Source organism: Antedon mediterranea, chromosome 7, assembly GCF_964355755.1.
Source record: "Antedon mediterranea chromosome 7, ecAntMedi1.1, whole genome shotgun sequence".
Taxonomy (NCBI): Eukaryota; Metazoa; Echinodermata; class Crinoidea; order Comatulida; family Antedonidae; genus Antedon; species Antedon mediterranea.
In genome coordinates this window covers 18561386-18581362 of record NC_092676.1, presented here as the reverse complement: position 1 = coordinate 18581362, position 19977 = coordinate 18561386, and the positions used below count along the sequence as shown (strand labels likewise).

At 32.5% G+C, this 19977-nt stretch overlaps 2 protein-coding genes across 5 annotated transcripts in view; one reads left to right on the top strand and one right to left on the bottom strand.

The window, feature by feature from the left end:
• The window catches only part of LOC140055621 (dystrophin-like), a 208816-nt gene extending 193293 nt beyond the window's left edge, over window positions 1-15523 (bottom strand). For 3 of the 4 annotated variants that reach the window (XM_072100959.1, XM_072100961.1, XM_072100964.1), the window contains exons 1-2: window positions 15453-15522; window positions 12204-12324 (exon numbers count right to left, since the gene is read on the bottom strand). In XM_072100959.1, coding sequence (XP_071957060.1) covers window positions 12204-12297 — 94 coding nt within the window. In that variant the 5' untranslated portion in view covers window positions 12298-12324; window positions 15453-15522. Of the gene's footprint in view, window positions 1-12203; window positions 12325-15383 lie in introns of all 4 variants that reach the window. The other variant, XM_072100960.1, reaches the window with a different exon arrangement.
• Window positions 15524-17613: 2090 nt separating this feature from the next.
• On the top strand, window positions 17614-19674 carry LOC140054400 (beta-1 adrenergic receptor-like). Its single transcript, XM_072099379.1, has one exon. The coding sequence runs from the start codon at window positions 18017-18019 to the stop codon at window positions 18935-18937; it is 921 nt and encodes a 306-aa protein (XP_071955480.1). The 5' UTR covers window positions 17614-18016; the 3' UTR covers window positions 18938-19674.
• Window positions 19675-19977: the final 303 nt, after the last annotated feature.

Below are 19977 nucleotides of genomic sequence, written 5' to 3'. Positions count from 1 at the left end.
CACGATCTCACGATCAGTAGTCCGACGTTACACTGCGCCAAACGCCCTTACAGAGCATAAAATGTTAAAAGGGTAATAAAAAGACTACACATACTCCCTAAATCATAAAAAAAATATGTATATTCAGAAAATATTGAATTGCTTCAACTAATTAGTAAATCAATAACCAATTAATATTTACACCATTTATCTGACGTTTATTAATCACATCATGTACCATTTTAACTTAGCATATATTCCTCACATTAAGTTCACATGGACTCGCATTTGAGGACGATATGAGCTGCTCAATTTGACAAATTATTGATCCGCAAGTTGATGATCACGTTAATATCAGCCAGACTTGTTTGCTGATGTAATTTGTAAAGGTTTTGGGAAATTGTGAAAGGACAGGATGAAATGACAGCCAATTTAATGTGTATATGTTTTACTTATGAAGATAGAAATATCAAAATATCAATTCTATATATTATCTACCGTCTAATAATTGATTGAAAGAGCATCACATGATTAAGTGAGATTCAATAGTAGGTCTACTATTTCTGAGACACAGAAGCCCATAATTTTAACCAAAAACATATGGTAGTGAAGATGAATTTCGGTTTTTTTACTGACGGGAAAAAAAAATCTGTGTTGTGTTTGAATTTTTGTGCCTCTTCGAAATAACAAACTACAGTAGAAATAATCCTTTTTCTGAAACCCCTTTTTGGTGGACAACCCTATTCATGTGAAAAAAGAATATGTATAGGAGCCTATGTGTAATACACATCTACTGTATTCAGGGGACTTTGTAGGGTGGTATGAAGAAAACATTGAATAAAACCCAGGTAAATTTGTTTAAGAAAAACGTTTACGGTACATATACATTTCACATCCCAGGTATTTTACATTGCCTGTGCATATTCACTGGCAGTGTAAAAATGTTCACAAATATTGTTTGGTATTAACAATGAACTTTACAGTAAGTCAGATCACCGGTATTTAATTCAATGAACTGGTAATAAACGAGATATATCATTGATATGAAAATAGAGGAATTACAGCTAATTCCTGCATGATATGAACATCAAGGATAGACTTGGTGTACTTTTGTGAATCTTTATTATTGGTTTAATCATTATTAACAGGTTAAACCCATTTGATCCTAGAGTATACACAACAAATGACTAAAAGCTTTGACTATTATCGGTCTATTGGGCACAAGCGGAACTAAAAATGGTACAATCTAATCTCTGTAATCTGCCTTGATAATGGGATGGTTCTTTGAGAAGAATCATGTTCTTAAAATACCCATATTAGTCTAGTATAATAATACTATAATGCACTGTTATTGAATACTTTATGCCCTAAAGGCTTTCAAACTGTCAGGTGCCTTTAAATGACAGATAAACATACCTATATCATTTTTGTTATTTCCTTCTATAAGTGTGATAATATATTAAATTTACAATAACTAACTACCGGCGGGAATTTCTAACAAGTTTTTAACTTATGGTAACAACACTACATGACCTTCTATCTTCATAAATGACAATCTAATGTACAATATAACCTACCACACATACGAAAGATCTCACAAATACTAACATCTATCGATCTTTATAAAGTAGGACAATCTGATACAATAAATACAACATAGGGAATGTCTTAGTTTTTCACACATGGTAAACAAACATCCTTCTACGGTACAGTATTTTATATTTCATTTTCATTTATTTGTTTGAAAAAAAAAACGTCTGGGGCTTCTAAATGCAAGCACACATCAGTTATATTACTAAATCAGTAAACTTTTATCTTCGCAATATTGCACACATTCGACGTTTTCTTTCGATACGTTTCACATCCTCTATCATTCATGGTTTTATCTCCTCTCGTCTTGATTATTGCAATTCTCTGTTCTATGCCCTTCCGAATTTTCAAATTAATCGTCTTCAACGACTACAAAATTCGGCTGCTCGTATCATTACGTTCACTAACCCTCGCTCTCACATTTCACCTGTTCTTCAAGAACTTCACTGGCTCCCCATTGACAATCGAATCAAATTTAAAATCTTGCTCCTTACTTTTAAAGCACTTCTTTTCAACCAACCTGCTTACATCCGTCAATTAATCACCTTTTATGTTCCTGGACGGACTCTTAGATCATCTGATGATTTTTTACTCTCTGTTCCACGCATAGCCACTAAAACCTTTGGTCATAGATCGTTTTCTTTTGCAGCACCCACAATCTGGAATTCACTCCCCCCACAAATTAAACACTGCTCTTCTGTTGCCTTATTTTAAAAATTGCTCAAAACTCATTTTTTCGACCACTAACATGCCCAGCGCCTTTGATATAATAATAATAATAATAAAATAGACAATGACGCTATATAGCTTGTAAGCCAGAAGTCTCAGCTTTATGTTATTTTGTATATTTATTATATATCTTTAAAGTATGACAATCTAATGTACCGTATGTACATTACTACCACATTGGGAATTTGGCACACAAGTCTTGGTAAACAGCAACACTAACATATTTTTTACGATTTATTGCAGATATAATTCAATGTTCACAGGGTTGTACTATACATTCACTTCAATGGGCCAACCACTGCCGCCATCTTTCAAAACATTTCCTACTTCTTAACAATAGTATGCACTCTATTCCATACAATATCATTGTGTAAAAGAATATACTAATAATATAATGCACCTAAGTAGATTCTTGCTTAGAGGATTGTTCAGTCACTATATTAAACATTTTCTAATGCACTTTTAATGACATCAGAGAGTGCAATAGAAATTGTCTATTTTTATATGCGAGTACTGCAATCTCGTTTTTTGCATTTATTTTTGTTACACAAAGAGAGCAACCACACGCGCGACAAGAAGCTGATCTAGACTATCATGTTTGATTAGTAGTGTGCGTCGTAATAATTGTTTTACTTCGCGTCCAAAACTGGAGCGCTGCCTTTTCGACTGGTTTGGGCCTGACCTCTGGCTAAGTAAGTGTCTTGAAACAAATAATGAATATTTTATATTTGTGCAATGAAACAAAGAATTTCATTCAGTGAAAGATGAAAATTGTATATATTTTCAAATCATGAAATTATTTGTACCATCGCACTCATAAACATTCATTATTATCTATATACTATAAAATAAGACTTTATTTAGACAATATTTTCAATTTAGGTATTATCTGTAAAGATTGAAAACCTATAAACAGCTACTACATACACTAGTTACATTTCAATAATGTATTGTCTGAAAAAAATTGTTTACTATGAACTAATTGACACTAGGACATAAGTTTCTATAGCAACAGTTTTCTCTCTTTTGTAAGTAAATAGGTAATAATATCAATATGTTGCAAAATTCAGACTGATTCATTATTATTAACATTGCTATTTTGTTTTACCTCACTCTAATAATTAAAGTACATTACTATATAATTTTGTATATCTAAATCTTCAAACCCTCCCACTTTATTAGGTACCATCCACCTGTATGATGCTAGTAGTAGAGTAGTACTCCTCCTTCGGGATACCCCTATTTAATATTATTATTCCTTTAATGAGTGCATGTGACGTATGTTGTAAAATCCTTGTTGCTTGTGTTTGCAAACATATGCTCTATAACTCCAAAATGCATTGTAGATGGAGAAGCATTCTATATACTTATATTTAGAGTTTACGATTTTTCTTTTTCTGTTTATAAGTTTATTAATATGGATGATATTTCCGAAATAAAAATAAATTGAATTGAATTGAATTATGTTTTCAGTCTACCCCTATACAAAGGACTCTTTGTTGCAGAGTCCCAAAGATGCGCTCGTACAGCAATAGGGTTTCTACATACAGGTGTAAAAGTAAGATACTACTGGCTAATACTACCTGAATAAACACACAAATTTTCATTATAACAATTGTTTTGCCCAATCCTACTGTACGTAGCTAACAGGCAAATTATTTTCAACTTTACCATTCATATACTTAGTACTGTAGGCCTAAATCATATGATCTTTTCATCAGTTGCTTAACTTTTAGATCTTTGGCACTCAGTCGGTAATTGATATAAAAAGTATAACAAAAATAGCTACATTCATAAAATAAACAATAAATGAAAAAAGTGGCGCACTGAAATCTTTTACGAGTCTTTGACGGTAATTGCGATATCAAGCAATTCAGCAATATTAAAACTACAAATGATATTTTAACAATACAATGCATACATATTACAATCAATATGTATTATCTCAATATGCGTTGTTTCGAATGATCATTTTATTATTCCTAAAACCATAGCAACGTAATCGTTGAATAATAAAAGTATTTTTAGTATGCAACATGACATTACAATGTTATCAAATCAAAATCTTCTGACAGAGTGTACTGTAGGGCATCAATTGTTTCATTCCCTATCTCTTGTAGATTTCAGTAATTCATATTCACGACAATACTGTAATTAATAAATCTGTATTTGGGCAAAATACTCTTTATTGACGGAAGCATTTGAAAGAACCTTTTAATATCCTCAAGTGTTTACTCTTCGCCTAAGTTTATTTAAAAAAAAGTTGACATAGACATTTATATTATATAATTCACGGTGCATGTAAATGTTTTTATGTTAAGGCATTACAGGCTGAATTATAGATCAGTGACAAGCCCATAGCCAGGAGGGAGGTCCATAAGGTTCGAAAGAACCCACTTTATCTTGAAGTGGCCTTTTCAAACTAGAGACTAGCAGTGAAAGTTCATAGGCTTAAAACTTATAACCAATTTTTTGCCTAATCCTACTGTACGTAGCCAGCAGGCAAATTATTTTCAACTTATCATTCATATACTTATTATATACCTGTATGGCAATGTCAATTAGTCTTACATTCATCTGAATGATGACTAAAGCTAGGACTGTTTAAGCACCTTTGGCTGGTCTCAACATTGACAAGAGCTTCTCTTGTCCAGTGCCCACCTTCACCAGAGGAGAGGCATAAACCAATACGTCTGAGGCAGATACTAGATGCGGGGGCTGCCATAAGAGTCAGCAGTGCTGATTTCAAATGCCTAATGGGACCCCAGCTCCATATACAGCACCCGGTATTCCCAGATGATCTCTCATCCAAGCTCTAACCGGGCCCAACGTTGTTTAACTTCGGTGATCTGGCCAGAATCGTTGTTTCAATGTGATAAGGTAAGGTAAGTCATATACTAATAGTAGTAGGCCTAAATATGATTTTTTTTTGTACATGCCTTTATTTGCAGAAAAAAAAACTGCTTAACTGAGAAATATGATTTTTCAAAGGGAATATAGAAAACAAACTTAGGGAGAAACTTTCCACCCAATGATCATGTCTTTCCTTGGAGTGGTGCCATCATCAACATATTATTGATGATGGCACCAACTTCAAAGGACATTATCATTCATACAAATTTGATAATTCTGAGTGGATAAAGCTCATCAATAGTATCTGATTAAACATCTATATTCCTAGATCTATTTGCTATCATACTTGACCTTTCTGCTATGTATACAAACCTGTTTTGAGTAAATGTAGGTCATAGGGACTCGTTGGTAAATATTAACAATAATGACAGAAATATAGCAGTATACCGTTTAGGTAAACATGAATTCAGTACTGTAACTGTATTGTACTTATTACAGAACACTGGTTAATGATTACAACAAGTTCCCATCATTATTCACATGTCTTTGTACTGTACTACTAAAGACAAAATAAATTCTATCCAACATGTTATATTATAAACCAAATACTTCCCAACATTGTTATATTGTATCAAACCTATCCCTTTTCTGGTAACTCACTCAATTAGCTTCCCGTGAGGGCCAGATCTGTAGATATACATGTACGGTACTTTAAAATTAAGGGAATATATAACTCTTTAAATACCAATATTACTCTTAAAACACATTGATGTTTGTGAATTTTGGAAATGGAATGTTGGATGGAACGTGAATGCAAAGAAACATAATGGCATAAAGGTAGATGATGCCATATACTGAGGGTTGGGAACTATGACATTACAGTAGATAGGATATGGGTGGATACAGGAGGTAAAGCTAGGGGAACATGCTCCTCCTTTCGAGAGTTAGGCCTGCAATTAAATTATAAACTACCTTCCAGTATAGATTTTTATATTAACTCTGACCTGATAAAATTGATTTTACTTCAACTGTGATCTTTAATGAGGGAGGTTCATCCAGCCGAAGCTGATCACAAGAGACCCTTACATAGCAAAGACAATTCAAAGCATATTCTACTCTTTGGAACATGACATTAATGACATACAGTAACAACAATGACATTGATAAAGACTAAACCGAAAGCAACAGCTGTGAATAACATAATGAAATTGTCGAATCTAAAACGAATTAAACAATGAATTTAGTATTTTAATTGTAAGTCAGAAATGATGTATCGAGTTCCAAATGGTGTCTGCTTGAAAGAACCATTTTGGCAGTGACCTCTGAAGTCCTGTTTCTAATCCTAAATTCTTAGCAGTAGAAACAGGACATAATTTTAATAACTGGTTAAATGGCAGCCTGAAAATAATAGTTAAAAACATAGTTGATTTGGTCTTATAACGCAATTTAACTGGTTATCGCTGTTTTAAATTTTTGGCTGCAACACAAAATAACAGTTATTATTGATAGCTGTAGTATCTTGCACGTTTGACCACCGGATCGCATTGCATTTTAGGTAATGTTAACATTATTATGAACGACCAACCACAAAATTAAACAGTCTATTTTGGAGCAAAAAATGTGGTTGGCCTAAAAAATACATTTTTTTAAAATAATGGATTATTCTGCACAGAAACAGACCATGAGGATGATTTCCCCACTGTATTTGTTAGCAACAGTCCAAGGCAACACTAGGCAAAAAGTAGCAGGAACTGTATAATATGTGATCAATCAAACAGCATTATTTTAGTAACAGCAATGAATTTATATCCAAATTCATTATGTTGTATTGTTTATGAGATGACTGTTGTTAAATAATCATTTCAATGTATCCATACCTCCCACAGCAAAGTCATCCTAAGGGACTCTTCAAATATCTTTAACTTAATTCTCCTAAGAATATTACACATAACTTATAGTGTTTTCTGAAGTTTATTGTTCATATATAACATTCTATGTAACATTAGTCTGGTAATGACAAATGAAAAAGATGTAGAAATGTTTTTGTTATAGTTTAGTCTAGATACAGTACATGGTCAAAAGTTTCAATTTTTAATAGTTTTACATTTTTAACAGTATTTTTAACCTGTTATAATACTGCACGTTTTTAAATTGTTGCAATATTGTTGTTTTAATCTACCAAGCAAAGTGAATTTCTATTTTAATGGACAAATAAAATTTCTTGAATCTTGAATCTTTAAGCGACGTAATTAAAGTTAAAAATTCATTGGGTTTTTACTCTGAAAATTGAATTCAATCAGAATTAAAGATATAGATTTATAATTGAAAATAATTGTTTCTAATTCTTTTTCCTTTTTAATGTAAAATATTTGTTTTCAGTTTGACAAAAAGTGGATCGAAAAAAAAAATAATTTACCTGATAAAACTGTAATTTAAAGAAATAAACTGGCTGCCCATTGCCTGGAAGTCAATGAGTTTTAGGTTAATTTATTTTTTATTAGCGAATTCATTATTTATCCTTTTTTTTTGCCAAAAGTGATTAATTTCTAAAAACTACAAAATGGGATAATTCAAAGTTTGATTTCATTTATCTTTATTTGTTATGAAATCTTTACATTAAAGAGATTTTATTTAAATAAATTATTATTAAAATTAATACAATAAACAAATTAAAAATCTCATTTATTGTTGTTTTTTATGCTTATTATATTATGAGTATCAAAACAATATACATCTTTGAGTATGTAACTAAACTTTGACCCTTTTATTTTCTCTCTCTTTTAAAGGGATGTCGGATGAATCAAATAATTATTCACAACATATAATACTTAACAACCATTTATCAAATTTTATCGACATTCCATTTGTAAGTGCAATGTTGTCTTAAAGAAATGAATCAATAAATTTATTGCAGTTCATACATTAATAATATTAATAATAATATTGATGTTTTTAGCATCAACTGACTGCATTTGTGAATATTTTTAGTTAGGTACGTATGTATGTATCTTTTTGTTATTACTATCAGAATTGCCAATACTGTATTTCTTTGTATTTTTATAAAGACAAGTTTCTTGTATTCCATGTATGTTAGGATAAACATTGTCCGGTCTGAAGGTGTCCTTTCAACATCTAAAAAATTACACACATTCATGTAGTCTATCTTTCATATTGTTACCTACTTCTTCTTATTCATAAATTAAGCAAAGTTTTAACTATATGGTTTAGCCAGGGAGGCATATCAAGCCCATAGCCAGGAGGATGGGAGGATTTGTAGGGTTCTAAAGAACCCACCTTGTCCTGAAGTGCCCTTTTAAACCATCAGCGACGGTGCTACAGTTAGTAAATAGGCCTTTCTCATGGCCATTTTTTCCAATTTAGCTACAGTAGCCAGTAGACAAATTACTTTCTACTTTCTACTACTAGGCCTAAATTTATTTTTGGTTCAGTTTCTTCACTTGTACTTGCCCCTTTTTGAGGAAAAAAGAACCTCTGTAAACAATCCTGGATACGGGCTTGCATCTTCAGGGTTAAATAGCCAAAGGAAAATGGAATTGACCAAAGTCAAAATAAGGGGTGGTAGATTTATAATGAGATTATACTCATCACTGTACTCACATTCACTTTCTTTTCGCTGCCTTTTTGTTATGTTTTTATGTGCAGTGATAAAGTTTAATAAATAAAATATGTGTATCATTTAAAGTATCTTATTTTTCATTGAAATTCAATAATTATTATTATTAATATAAAATACTAATATATGTGCCTAATCAAAACCCACGTTTACATTTTTTGTGCTGGCTGTCATAGCCAAAGGTGCAGCCTAATTATTTCCTACTCAAATAGCTTGGACCATATGCCATGAGTTCTTCAGTTGCAAAACATCCAGATCTATTAAACGCATTCTTTCTAAATTGGGACATTTCAAGCTTGGTGACCTGGTAAATTAATACCAAAATACCAAAATTAAACTCAGAAATATGATGTTAATTAATCACCTACATATTTGTTAAAAGGTCAGAATTTGCAGAATCATTTTTGAAAAAATTATGATAATAAACTCATTTTTATTCTGTTTGATGAAAGCATTCTTTACTTTCAAATCTAGTATACTATAAGTTGCAAGAAAATGTTTACATTCATATATTTATTGTTTGATAATATTTTGTTTGTTGTAAAAGATGGTTTCCAATCTAGAATTTACTAAAATCAAATTGAAATAATAATAAATGACATCAGTTGTATCCAATCACACACATACGAAAGTTAAGAACACAGTAGAACTCCTCCTTACAATGTTCAGGGGACACTTTCTTGTGAAACAGAGCAAATTTATATGTTTTAACATTGCAAACAATCCCTGGACACTTTGTTGGATCTTGAAGGTGTCCCCTCAATAGAGGTTTTATAAGTTAATGACAACATACAATGTTAAGATAAAACCATTATGCATACTTCTAACTATTCATAATGAGTTACGGAGTGGACAGTCCCAATCCATAAAACTCTTTGGTCATTTCATTTTGCAAGAATCTGAAATACTTCAAAGTAGACAAAAATAATTTCTATATTAATAATATCTCCCATACATTTACAATTTGTAACATTTTAATACTACATCATGCTTCTCAACATAGTTCATAAAAAACAACATTATAATTTGTGTATTAAAAACACAGAAAGGTCAATTTTAAAATGACACACTCCATATGGAGTAATGAAAGTCACATCAGTCATTAATACAATCTGTTTACATTAAATAACAATGTATAATTTAGCTAAAGGCAAAGTCAGGGAGCCTAAATGCCTGCCATCCACCTCTCTTAAGCTCTGTCTACATTATCATAACTGTGTGTGACAACAAAATGTGATGTGCCCATATATGGACATGATGATGTCATATCACTACAATGTTTAGGCACATCACAATTTTTTTTCAAACTAGTTTGATAGTGTAGACAGAGCTATAGTCTATTTTAAAGCCTCTAATATTACCATTTTCTAAAATGTCTGGTGTTCAAAAATGCATTTTACAAACAGTAAAGAATTTGGTGGCCCACCCATGGATCTAAAAATTAAATTTAGGATCCAAGTTAAGGATGAGGGAGAAGAGGAGAAGGAGGATGAGGGAGAAGAGAAAGATAATGAGGGAGAATGGGGAGGGTGATGGAGAAGGAGGATGGATGAAGGAGAGGGAAGGAGGATCAGGAAGAAGGGAAGGATAATGAGGAAGAAGGGAAGGATAATGAGGGAGAAGGAGGATGGATGAAGGAGAAGGGAAAGAGGATGAGGGAAAAGGAAGGTAAAGGGATAAGGGGATGAAGATTATGATCAATTAAACAAAAAATTGTGTTTCTAGTGTTTTATTTTATTTTTTTGCTATTTGTTTGAGCAAATTATTTTGCGAACCAATATAATGTACCTCTCTAAAATTTAAGTCAATACTATGAAAAAGAAAGAATCTCAAATTACATATATTGATTGTTACGTGATATTGAAATACATTGCATATAATTAACAATTTCCGCAATAGATATTCTCAGACATAATCGATCAATAAACAATATGGTAAACAATAATGTATACTGTAGTGCTGTACTCTGGTATTGATGTTGATCAGAGTATGTTATACTCAAGCAGAGTAGTTAAAAACCACTAAACCTCAGCCCTCCCCAACTCTGTCTACGAGTATGATTAACCCACTTCGGGGTACGTGTTTAGGGTTAATTAGTTGTATCACTGGAACAAATATGAAATTTGTTTGTGGCATGTGATAAGGCCTACAAAATGTCAGCAAATATTGTATATTGATAATAAGAAACATAAAATTCATGTGATGTTCAAAGTTGAAGAGAATTTTATTGGTATGGCAACCAAAATTTGTACCGCTCAATTTGTGCATACTACACACTGTATTATAGTATTAATATAGGTACATGATGTAATAATATTAGTTCATGTACAGTAGGCCTACACTACAGTAACATAATATAGAGCACATGTGCCTTCGTCACATAATACTGTTCCCTATATCAAGTTTAGATTGAATTTAAATAACAGCAGTGCACAGGTAAATTCAGCAGGAAAAAATAAACAAAGAGCTAATTTCTTTTATATGCTTCTGTCAGGATGACTATTCTATTGTTTCTCTACATCTACAGGTATTCTCAGGGACAGGTACAGTGGGAATTGTTTTCATAATGAGGGGTTTGATATTTGCTATCATTGGCTATGCAATCAAATCATTCTTGTGGAAATCCATGCTATTATAAACTGTTCAGGTGGTATAGGGAATTTTGTTAATTGGTATACTTTCTTTATTGAATGCAAAGGCCACTGAACAAAACAACAATGTTGGGTAACAGTTACTTTATGTGATTGAAGAAATAGGGTTTTCCAATCACGTTTCTGTAGTGTTGTGCTACACTATCTATTACTGACACTTGACAGACAAAATTCAACACAACGTACACTTTGCATGTTGCGTTGGACAATCTAAGATTTGTGTGTGCTAATTATCTTTTATCTATTAAAATATCACCTACAATTTTTCAAAAGGAATTAAATTAATTGTTACTTTTATTTTTTGTAAGCGAAGAAAGTCTAGTAAGGTATTAATAAATCCGAATTATCTGAATTTGATTTCTCTGACTTTACAGGTTATATATTTATTTAGTACAGTATTTTATTACTTGTTATTCAATTATTTGGAATTAAAAAACAGATTTCTTACGCAAATAGCCATGGGTGATCCTTAAGGTTATAAGGAATTCAATTTTACTCTGGCCAATAATGGTTTAAAAAGCAAACCCAGTTTTAAAGATTTTTGTAAATCATAACAGGTCAGTTACTGGAAGATTTTAAAGGCCTGTCAGAGATATTACTGGTCATTGGTCAGCATGTACGTAATCGAACACTGGACCACTGGAATAGATGATCAAGTCCTGTAATCGAAACTGTTGAAAACTAACGATCAATAAGCACCACAATCAAACAAAACCTGGTTCAAACATTGGACACAAGAAATAAATAATAAAATACTATAAATATACCTGATCTTGATTTAATTACTCTTCGAAACTTTTCGGCTTCTTGAGCCTCTTGTTCAGGGGATCGAAGGCCATTCTCTGCATGTGAAGATGCCATATTGCAGTATCAAATCAGGCTTGCAACCTATGTAAATAAAATTATGAATTAACATATTTAAAGATATATTGCCTCCCTGCAACTTTTTTGTTTTTTTAAAAGCCATTTTAATGTCACATAATAGTTATTCAAAAGTTTGATTCAAACAAATATTTACCTAAAAAAATGTAATTTAAAGCAAAATTTTCAAATTGTCTGTCAGACAATTGATTTGTTGTTAAATTCATTGTTATTTTATCTTTTTATAAGTAAAATCATTGGCATTTATATTCAAAACAAGTGTGATGTGCCCAAATATGGTAATGATATGCCCAAATATGGTACTGATATGACATCATCAACAACTTTAGATTACTGCTTGGATAAACATTATTTAACTTAAAAATGGTTTGAGTTAGACATAAACTTTAAAGTTCTGTGGGGCAATATATTTAAATAATAGCCTCTAGAGATACTGCTTTACTTCACAATATTAGAGCATTAAATCATTACTATTTTATATGATGTGAAGTTCATTGCCCTTTTACACAGCAGGCAGTTTTATAAAACATGTTTAATTGCAATTACTTGGCAACATAAGTAATTACAATGATTAAAGTGATTTAAATGCCATGTTTCATTATAATTTGTTATTAAAAAGTATCGCAAGAGTTGTTTTGTTAATTTTCAGTGTTAGTATAGGCCTATTAAACTAACAAAGAGGGGGTGGAAAGTTGCAATGTAAATGAAATACAATTTTCTTGATTTTAGAGAGTGGGAGGTGGGAAGACATGGTGAGGGGTAAGGTTTGAAATGGAAGAGATGTGTATAAGATACATGTTAATAGTTTTCGACCGCTAGGATGCAAAAATTAACGCTGACTGCGGCAATCGGATACTCACTGATCTATGTATGTGCAAGACTCGTATCTCACAATAATCTTGTAACCTTGTATTACGAGATAAATGCTTATTTAAAGCTAGTTATTTTTACGGTACTGTAGTAATAACAGATGAACAAAAACATACACTGCTATTTACAATCAGTTCAAATTATGCTTTATTTTTATTGAACTATGTTCAACGAGTACTGGAAGCAGCATACTGTAAGCTGACATACACAGGTCCTCCACACTTTCAACTATTGTACATGCATCAGGTTATTCAGGTCTTCTCTCATCTGTCCACAACACAGTGGCTGTGTGTACACTACAGTAGTACAACAGGATAACTCAAGATGTAACTATGTTCTTTAAAGTGCGAACGAGAATTGTTTTATATTCTAGAGCAGATTTGTTCTACCGACAGAACCATGGAGCGAGTGAGACTCTAACCCTTGCCGATATTATGGCTATGGATTATAGTTCCACTATCGTAACCTCTAGACTACTCACTCCAATAAGGCATTAAAGGTGTTCATTCAGCTCAAAGGACAACAAGCTTTCAACCAATACCATTTGAAAAGTACATCAAATTGTAGAAAATAATGTATGATGATGATGATTTAGGCTAAATTCATCTAAAAATAAGAACAGGCCTGTGGATAAATGTACTGGTTCCTAATATAAAGAAAGGTGTAAATTACAAAGTGCACCTGCCGTTGATTCACAGTATAGTGAAAAATGCACAGAAAAAGAAACCAATTTAATCCTGGCTTGAAGCTGTTTGCTGAGGCGATGCTGTGGAATTATCTCCAAATAATTTTATACTTTTAATCTATAATTTATCTATAATTTTGTTACACTTACTATAGCACTAAAAATAAATTACTATTCAAAGAACACCAAACTAATTAAGGGGCACATTCTTTGAATGAACACAGAGAAATAATGGTTTAACACTACTATACTGTAGCAATCCCAATTTGCGACATCCCTATTAACATTTTAATTAAGGGATTTAATTCTTTGTAAATTATTTTATATATAAAACAATGAAATACTAAAAATGCCATGCAAATATAAAATTAGTTCATAGCCTCTCTACCTGAACAAGTTTTTAAAAAAGTATGATTTTAACCTGTTTATCGTCTTTTTATTGCCTTGTTTTATTTATTTATATATGTTGATGATGAACCTTTTCTTTAAAATTGTAAATGAAGGCAAAAATGTGTTTCATCGTTGAAATCAATCATCTCATTATGTATATTTTGTACTTTTAACATTGTCTCTCAAATGAGAAAAACAATGTGCTTTATACGCAATTATCATTTAGTACATATTTATAAGATAGAATTGCAATAAATAAAAGTGGATCGAATCCAAGGAAGACAAAAAAAATCCTTTGAGACAGGCCATTTTTTCACCACCTGTATTTGAAATCATTCTAATTAAAATGAGTTAATGCAGGCTGCAGGGGCAATGTGCAAGATCCTATTTTATAATAGTATTGTAGAATATGCTCACTCAACCAAAAATATGGAAGCCAGGTCTAAGCTGAAAAAGAAAGGTTTTTGAGGAAGAAATCAACATGCATTTGTCTATTGTATGACCCACCATAAGACCCACGGGAGAGGTGCGTTATTTGTCCGTCTGTGTCAAAACTGACTTACCTTTAGGTGAGCATGACGCACCCATTTTGACCCCTTGTGACCATGTTGTTCAAATGGTGGGTGGTAAAGTGATGGACATTGTTCATTGATGTGACATCATTGGGTTTTTTGATGCACCCTTGTGCCAGTAATTTGTAAATGACACATCCATGATGCACCTCTCCCAGGGGTCGTAGTGAGTCATACAATTGTTGTTCATACAAAAGTGCATTATGTATTTTTATTATTTTAAATATGTATTGTATACCCCAGGCTGCAAACATTTGATTGAAATATTTCTATAAATGTTCAGATCTACTGTACAGAGTATGCTTTGCAGTATTGTACGACGCATACAACCTCATTTTTGCGATATTTGTATTTGTAAGTTTAACATGATGGTACCCAATTGTTTGACTGGCTGGTTGTAACGCATGTGTAGATTGAGATTTTGTTCCCGTACTTCTCTTCACACACCCACCAATAATCAAAACAATATATTTTAAGCTGGGGATTACTGTATTCAAATAGTACCGTACTTTGTCAAATCAGTCTCATATTTATTATCGTGTACTTACGTTTTTATAGGCACATATCTCCCATGTAAGAAAATTATTTAAATATCAACAAAAAAAAGAAAGACGTACAGCAATTTTAAATCCACTTCTTACACACGTTTTCCATCCTTGGTTTGTTTTGGTTTTGATAACAACACACAAGTGGCCGCGCGAACATAGACTGTTGTACTTTGATTGAACAGATTTCAAGTTAGATGATTCTATTATTTATCGGGGGTTCATGTAAAAAAAAAATCAGAATATAAATTAACGCCAAGAATATAAGAAAGTGTATTGGGTCTATGTATATTTAAGAACAATCTATTTTATATATATACCCGCCTATATTGTATATTTGAATAATCAATATATTAATCCTAATTGTTGATTTAATATAGCCCTATACAAAATTAGATGTTTCAAAAATATTTAGAGGGGGCTATATACCTTTTTTTTCTCTAAACATGTTTATAGTGAGATAATTTCTCAAACAGTTCACAATAACTGCACCACTTTATTTCTCGTAACTACGTTGTCGCGACCCATCTGCACCACTACCGTTCAAATTTAACCACTAACGTAACAAAAGTAGAAAATGTTGAGATATTTTTGGAAAAAAAGTCGTTGGAATCTTTTCCTTTCTTGAATCATGTGTGTGTGTGTTTGTCTATTTTTTTTTTCTATTGGACGAATGGTACTAAATCTTACTGAATTTTCAATTTTTTCCTGTCGACTTTTGTCTGTCTGTCGGTTTGTCCATCCATTTTCGACTTTGTTGAATTAGCATTCTCATTCTTTAACAATATTGTAGGACATATAGAGTAGTCTTTACTTTTTCCACATGAAAGTTGGATTTATGTCCTCAACTTTATTGAACCTAGTTTCATCCTATGCTTATCTGTTTCACTGTCCGTCCATATTTCTGGTTTTTTTTAACTTCTCTGGACTTAATGTATTTAGTTTATTACAAAAGGTTATGACCATAGTTACATTATTTAAGTATGGTTGGATATGCATACACATGCAACATGCAACTTTTATGACAAATAGATTTTGTTAACATTTTATACTGTTGCTACTTTTTGTTACCTGTAATATTATTGAAGTGCGTGGTTACGTAAAGTGTGGTTCCCACTAGTGACGCAACACAAGGGCGTAACGCAACGCAAGTGAATTGACCAATCACAAGCGATGGCTTATTCGCTTGTGATTGATAACTGTATATAACTTCGCTTGTCATTGGTTAAAGCGCTTGCGTTGCGTTTACGTCCTTGCGTTACGTTCTAGTGGGAACCAAGCTTTAAGCTTGGTTCCCACTAGAACGTAATGCGTTGCGTTACGTCCTTGCGTTGCGTCGCTACATTAGTGGTTGATTTTGTTACGTTAGTGGTTAATGTTACATTAGTGGTTGATTTTGTTACGTTAGTGGTTAATGTTACGTTAGTGGTTGATTTTGTTACGTTAGTGGTTGATGTTACATTAGTGGTTGATTTTGTTACGTTAGTGGTTAATGTTACATTAGTGGTTGATGTTGTTACGTTAGTGGTTAATGTTACGTTAGTTCTTGATTTTGTTACGGTAGTGGTTAATGTTGGATTGGTGGTTTTGTTACGTTAGTGGGTGATACAACTCCCATAATTGTATAAAGCTATCATGTCTCCGGTTGTGTACGGTAAGTTTACCTAGAACTGCACCAAATTGTTTGAGAAGCTTCAGATTAATAACCAATAATTGGAAATCGATTTAGGCCTACTTCGAAACTTGGACATAATGAACGGCGTTCTTCTCATGAGCCCATATCAAAGAAGTTCCGCGCCCGTTGGTTATTATTCGATGACTGTCATTCTAAAGATGTATTGTCCCTCAAAAACATGAAAAATGAAAAAAAAGAACCATGTGTTTAGCTGGGCGACTCCGTGGAAATGTTGAACTTGAACTTGTGATGGGTGGATTTCCGGGAAATACCCGAATATTCATTTCAGAAGTATTTTTTATCTGGTCTTTTTTAATAAACAATAATCAGCCGCACCTTTGTAGCAATGCCTTACACCGGTGATCCGACGTCTTTTATTGTGTAATAGTGCATGTTGGTTATTATTAATATATGGTCTCATAACAGGAAACAGTTAAAAAGTATTCTAAGCGTTGTGGTTTCGGTTATTAACCAATCACAGTCATCGAAAGCAAGCTAGCAGACGACATGAGTGAAGAGAACGAAGTGAATGATACATAAATGAGTAGGTGTGTAAGACGACGACACAGACATAGCATGTGAACTATAAGATAATCCTAGTATACTTACATAAGGAACTTATGTAAAAGTGTGCATTCTAAATAATTGTAGACTACTTATATGGTGTTGATTGCTGCGAAATAGCCTTTTGAGAAGTTTCACTTTTGAGCGTTAATGTACCAGTATTGTATCACCTTACATTACAAACTGTCGGGTAAACATTGCTCTATCTAAGGCATTTACGGTATTGTTGGTGAAGGGAAAACTGAAGGCAGGCCTACAGAGAAAGATGATTCGATATTCTATTTGCACAGTTTATTGAGTTTATACTTAAAACGGATTTGCCAGACTGCTGCCCAGACCAACGGCCTATATAAATATCTCATCCATTCTTCCCCAGTGAGTAATATCCCCAGCAGGCATGGAATCCTATCCTAATAGTTCGTTTGGATACAACAAGACAGTTTTAATATTTGTACTAGCTGTATATATACCAATGGATATTATAATCATCGTTGGAAATACATTCGTACTTGTCGTAATACGGAGAACACCAAGTCTTCATGAACTACAGTTCACGTTACTCGCCAGCTTAGCGTTTGTAGACCTTTTGTCGGGACTCATCGGTCTTCCTTTGAGCATATGGGGCAATATAACTCGGCAATCAATGCGTTTGGTAGTTGACGATTGTGAATTGCAATACATTCCAGGTAAAATATTTTTTGCTACGTCGTACACACATCTTCTTATTATAACTACCGATCGTTATATAGCTATTACAAAGCCTTTGCATTATCACAAAATATTAACACGGACTAGAATACGTATTTACATTGCCCTTTCTTGGATATTTGGATGTGTGTTTGGTGTATTATACCTCTTTCCTGAAATTAAACGCCGAGATTTGAATACATTTTTTTGCTTTCAAACGTCAAAAACAATAGGTACAATCGCAATCATTGTCGCGGTATCTCTCGGCATTATAATGATGATTTTCATGTACACGTGCATTTTCATAGAAGCAAGAAAACACCATCGTAAACTTAGAACAAGTGTCGAAAAATCTCAATTCAAAAGGACGTTTAAAGGCGCCAAAACGGCATTAATCGTCGTTGGATTTTTTATGATGTACTATTTACCCAACGTTATACGTATAATACTTTCCATAAAGATTCCAAGAAGTGAATTATTTTGGTTAGAATGGATTGCAGAAATTTGTACAGGATCCAGCATGGCAATTAATCCGTTGATATATGTTTGTCGATATAAACGTTTTGCACAAGCTTTTCACAAACTTTGTCACTCAAGCGTGCAAACTGGAAGCTTATCTGAAGAAAAGTAAAGGTTTCTTCAATATTTCAATTGTTTGTAATCGCAAGACTTATGAGCACCAAAAAAAGTTGTATAGCAGTTTGAGTGTAGATAAATCATAGCTCTAAAACAATGGGTTTATATGCCCATGACTTGAAATAGGACCTAATTTTAAAGGATGTCGCTATAAAGTTGGGATTTATAAATAATTTTTAATTTAAAATGCATTATTTAACAAACAAATCGCATTATTTAATAGATAATCGATACATTCTTTAAGATGATAATTGAATAACTTCATCGAAGTTTTTTTTTGCGGCAGGGAGCTAAGTTAGTCAATTGGTATAGAGTCCCATCCCACTCACAAGAATGTTTCTCAAGTAGGCCTATTGTGAAATACGCCAGACGAGTGCAAACATCTCTGACCAATTGAAATTAATTATATTGATGATTGTTTATTGTATTTATAAGTAGGCCTACATACGTTTACGGACTACATACGTTGTTTCTGCAGTCAGTGTCCTATTCATTACATTATGTGATTTTAAACCGTTTACAATAGCATTATTGCGTCAGTATTAAAGGAAATCTTCGTTGATAATTTAGGTTATGCATCGACAATTGCTAATGGGATTAATTATTGTACAGCCGAGAAGAATGAGATTCGTTTTATTTACATTTTGAAAGGTTCTCTATAAAGGATCATCATACCTTCTCTAGTATAGCATATATCTATACAGTATTGTTAATATTATATTAATTGCTAGAAAGTATGCCTATTTATGTATTTTAAATAAAAGTGTATATGTGAATAAATACATTCCTCTCATTTGTTATTGATTAATTATTTATTGCAGTATAACTTTATGTCCATAACTATTTAAGGCAAGCAACTAATTATAATATTTGAAAGCTAGTGTGAGCAGACCTATGTCTTTCAGTTTCCACACTATGTATCAGTTTTCAAACCATTAGTTATAAAGAAATGACCTAGGCTATATAAACTGTTTATATCCAACATACACACCCCCACATCCGAAATGCATTGCTGTACGTCTTACGTATTCGAAA

What these genes read in the sequence shown, in the direction of transcription:
- LOC140054400 (XM_072099379.1), top strand. Translation starts at nt 18,017, where the DNA reads ATGGAATCCTATCCTAATAGTTCGTTTGGATACAACAAGACAGTTTTA.